Source organism: Sus scrofa, chromosome 4 (genome assembly GCF_054392235.1).
Source record: "Sus scrofa isolate SSC_HxYL_T2T_F1_AM1 chromosome 4, Sscrofa_HxYL_maternal_Yorkshire_Landrace_v2.0, whole genome shotgun sequence".
NCBI classification, from domain to species: domain Eukaryota; kingdom Metazoa; phylum Chordata; class Mammalia; order Artiodactyla; family Suidae; genus Sus; species Sus scrofa.
The window spans coordinates 102,378,982-102,383,277 of record NC_139386.1 but is presented as its reverse complement, the minus strand read 5'-3'; the positions used below and the strand labels follow the sequence as shown (position 1 = coordinate 102,383,277).

Here is a 4,296-nt window from a genome sequence, read left to right as displayed (position 1 = left end):
ACTTAAGAGATCCTGGGTTCACTGTTAGTTTCGTGTGAGGCTTTTCTTTTCTTTTTATTTTTTTTTGTCTTTTTAGGGCCGCAGCTGGGGCATATGGAGGTTCCTAGGCTAGGGGTCCAATCGGAGCTGTAGCAGCCGTCCTACCCCAGACCCACAGCAACGCGGGATCCAAGCCTCCTCTGCGACCCACACCGCAGCTCACGGCAAGGTCGGATCCTTAACCCACTTAGCGGGGCCAGGAATCGAACCCTCATGGATGCTAGTAGGGTTCGCTAACCACTGAGCCACGACGGAAACTCCTAAAGTGTGGGCTTTTTGATAAGGATCCAAAAAGGAAAGGAGACTTCCTGCCTCCTCGCTCAGGTCAGAGTCTTGACGAGCCCGCCCCCTCCCCATCTGCCACACCACCCTCTCCCTCCTTGAATTTGAGCATCAGAACATTGTTCTAGTCTAGACTCTACCGCTACGTATGCGACGCCTGGCAATTCCAAATCTCTGGGTTTCGGTCGCCACCCAGGATGCTCATACGGTCTGTCCCGACCCTAACAACATGGCTGCGGGAAGTGGCTTTCAGGAAGAAAGAAGGTGTGGCACTGAAGGATCACTTCCGCTTCCGTCGGCGCAAACGCTTTCATTTCTTGAGCTACGGTGACTAAGATGGAATCGATTTTGGAGTCGCGGTCGGGACACTGGGCCGGGGGTCCGGCTCCTGGACAGTTCTACCGCATTCCTCCCACTCCTGGATCCATCGTGGACCCGGCATCCGTGCTCTATGGGAGTCCGATTACGCGCACCCAGTAAGCTCTTGGCGTCTTAGCCTGGGCGGGGGAGAGACCGTGGGGCCTGGTGCGGCCGGCTGGTTCGGGGAGCCAGGGCAGGCGAGGCGGGGACCCCCGGGCGCGCTAACAGCGGGACAGCTCGAGGAGTAGGGCCTGGAGAATGAAAGGAGCCATGGAAAGTCAGAAGCGGAACCCACAGAGCGGGAAGCGGGCCTAGGCTATTCTCCTCCACCTCTCGCCAGACCCTTCTTTATCTCCAGGAACCCCATGGTGACCGGGACCTCGGTTCTGGGAGTCAAGTTTGAGGGCGGAGTGGTGATTGCAGCAGACATGCTGGGCTCCTATGGTTCCTTGGCTCGTTTCCGCAACATCTCTCGCATTATGCGAGTCAACAACAGCACCATGCTGGGTGCTTCAGGAGACTACGCTGATTTCCAATATTTGAAGCAAGTTCTCGGCCAAATGGTGTAAGTCATCTAGAGAATAGGAGTAGTTCCCAGGTGGGGAGGGGAATCCACTGTTTTTATCCCATCAAGATGTTCTAGTGTGGAGGAACTTGAAGCTGCAGTAGAGGATGGGGAGACTTGTTGGGGGGTGAAAGATTCGAGGATGTTTGCAAATAGTTTATTTTAGTGGGTTTAAGAGGGGAAGATTGTGGTCACATCTTTTGGGGGTGGATGGAAAACCCGATTTCTGTTCTCTCCCTTTTCTCACAACCAATTCTTTTTAAGGATTGATGAGGAGCTGCTGGGAGATGGACACAGCTATAGTCCTAAAGCTATCCATTCGTGGCTGACCAGGGCCATGTACAGCCGCCGCTCCAAGATGAACCCCCTGTGGAACACCATGGTCATCGGAGGCTATGCTGATGGAGAGAGGTTGATTTGAATACAAATAACTATCTCTTCTCCCTGAGTGAATCCCACTTCTGACTCAGACCCCTTGGTCCCATCCTTCAGCTAACATATAGAAACCTAAGGTGAAATGAGTTCTTTGACCTATTGTGTCCTGTTAGCTTCCTGGGTTACGTGGACATGCTTGGTGTAGCCTATGAAGCCCCTTCGCTGGCCACTGGTTATGGTGCATACCTGGCTCAGGTAAGTAGTTGGTTGAGGGATGAGGGATAGAAGAAGACAGAAGGCAATAGGGATTAGTGGTTGTCTACCCTTGCAATTCTGACATGAGGAACAGGCTAGGATCCCTACTGCTGGGCAGATGGTTTTCTTTGTGGTCCAGAGACCATGTCAAGGTGATAGGTCCAGGAGTCAATATACATGTGCAAAGAGAGGACACTCTAGAATTTCCCTTTCAAGTGGGTCTTAGCACAAACAGTTCATGCTGGTGAGGCAATAATGAATGTCACCTTTTCACTCATTTATGATTCCTTTTACATTAAGGATTTGCGTCAAATTGCCTGGCATTCAGCCCCTCATATCTCCCATGTTTTCTTTTTTTTTTTTTTCTCCCTCTGATCTCTCTAGCCTCTGTTGCGAGAAGTTCTGGAGAAGCAGCCAGTGCTGAGCCAGGCCGAGGCCCGAGAGCTAGTGGAACGCTGCATGCGAGTGCTGTACTATCGAGATGCCCGTTCTTATAACAGGGTGAGAAGTGTGCATAAGGTGGTGGGGATCTAATTGGCAGGTTCTTGGATACTTCCCGTCCCTGAGTCTCTATGCTTCAAAGAAGAGGGTGTCCCATTTCTGTGTCTTCGCTTTTTCATTTTAGGGAAAGACCCTCAACTTGACCTTTGACCAGGGACTTCTTTCATGAGAGCTCTGCTTTTCTTTCAGTTTCAAATTGCCACTGTAACCGAAAAAGGTGTTGAAATAGAAGGACCCCTGTCTGCAGAGACCAACTGGGATATTGCCCACATGATCAGGTGATTGAAATTACAGTTAAAAAAAAAAAAAGTAGTTGGTAGAAAAGTTGGGAGACCCCTTGGTTGAACTAAGCTTAGTTTTTCTGGTGGTCTCAACCAAAAAATTCTCTGGGTGGAGAGGGTTTGGGTTGAGGATAGAGCTGCTTTTAGGAATTGATGTCTTACTCTATGGCTTCACAATCTTACATGGTTTTTTTCTTTTCAGTGGCTTTGAATGAAATATAGATAGATGCATTTTCCAGAACTGAAGTGGTACTTCTAACTTTGAACGTGGCTGGTTCAGAGATACAGTTCTTTTGTAAAATAAATAAATCCTTTAAAACATTTGGTGAGTGGTTGTATTGTTTGACTAGGTTACACCAAGAGTGAAACTGCTAAGTACTGCTGTAAGCCATCTATTCCTCTGCTAGTCAGAGGACCCTTTGGTTCTTGCTTTTTTTTTTTTTTTTTTTTTTTTGGCTTTTTAGGGCTGCACTTGGGGCATATGGAAGTTTCCAGGCTAGGGGTCAAATCAGAGCGATAGCTGTGGGCCTACACCACAGCTATAGCAACTCAGGAGCTATGTCTGCGAACTATACCACAGCTCACCTCACAGCAACATCAGATACTTAACCCACTGAGCGAGGCCAGAGATGGAACCCACGTCCTTGAGGATACTAGTTGTTAAAGCCACAATGGGAGTTCCTGATTCATGGGGTTTTTGTTTTGTTTTGTTTTGTTTTGTTTGGTCTTTTTGCCTTTTGTAGGCCTGCACCTGTGGTATATGAAGGTTCCCAGGTTAGGGGTCCAATTGGAGCTGTAGCCACAGCAATGTGGGATCCAAGCCGCATCTGTGACCTACACCACAGCTCAGGGCAACGCTGGATCCTTAACCCACTGAGCAAGGGCAGGGACCAAACCCGCAACCTCATGGTTCCTAGTCGGATTTGTTAACCACTGAGCCACAGCGGAAACTCCTGATTCATGGTTCTTAAAGCATAGAGTTCTCTGTGTGATAACACAGGACACCTACTGCTGTCGTCATTGGGTCTTTACTGAAGGCTGCTCTCTATAGAACTCACAATTAGCTTTTGTGGTCAATATTTTCACCCTGCACTAGGTTCCAAAATGAAGACTTTCTAGTTAATGTTGGCCGCAAATGTGATTTTAGTTAAAAAATCATTTCAAAGATAGAAATGTAACATCTAGGAGTGCTGCTCTTGGGGTTAATCCCAGGCTGGAATTGAAAGCCTTAATCCCTTACCCATCCAATCTTCTCACTTTTCATGGGGAATACTAAGTAATTTTAATTGACATTTAACCTACATGCTTATTGTCCACATCTACTAATTTCTAGCACTGTCAAAAGACCTCTTAAAAGAATTGTGTCTTCATTCAAAGTCCTAAGTGTAGGACTTCCCACTGCGGCTCAGTGGGTTAAGAACCTGACATACTATCATCCTTGAGCATGCAGGTTTAATCCCTGAACTGGCTCAGTGGGTTGGGGATCTGGCATTGCTGCAAGCTGTGGCACAGGTCAGATGAGGCTCTGATCCAGTGTTGCCAACGCTGTGGCTGGCAGCTACAGCTCCAACTTGACCCGAGGAAGTTCCATATGCTGCAAGTGTGGGTGGTGGTGGTGTTGTAGGTATAGCCATGAAT

At 48.2% G+C, this 4,296-nt stretch overlaps 1 protein-coding gene across 2 annotated transcripts; it reads left to right on the top strand.

The window, feature by feature from the left end:
- The first annotated feature begins 615 nt into the window (after nt 1-615).
- PSMB4 (proteasome 20S subunit beta 4) lies at nt 616-2,981 on the top strand. Of its 2 annotated transcripts, NM_001244455.1 has the most exons (7): nt 616-797; nt 1,040-1,246; nt 1,511-1,657; nt 1,795-1,876; nt 2,261-2,377; nt 2,567-2,655; nt 2,861-2,981. In NM_001244455.1, exons 1-7 carry the CDS (start codon nt 658-660, stop codon nt 2,871-2,873), a joined length of 795 nt encoding a protein of 264 aa, NP_001231384.1. In that variant the 5' UTR covers nt 616-657; the 3' UTR covers nt 2,874-2,981. The 2 variants fall into 2 exon arrangements, with proteins under 2 accessions (NP_001231384.1, XP_084876530.1); XM_085020404.1 differs by lacking the exon at nt 2,861-2,981 and having other exon boundaries at nt 633-797; nt 2,567-2,659.
- Nucleotides 2,982-4,296: the final 1,315 nt, after the last annotated feature.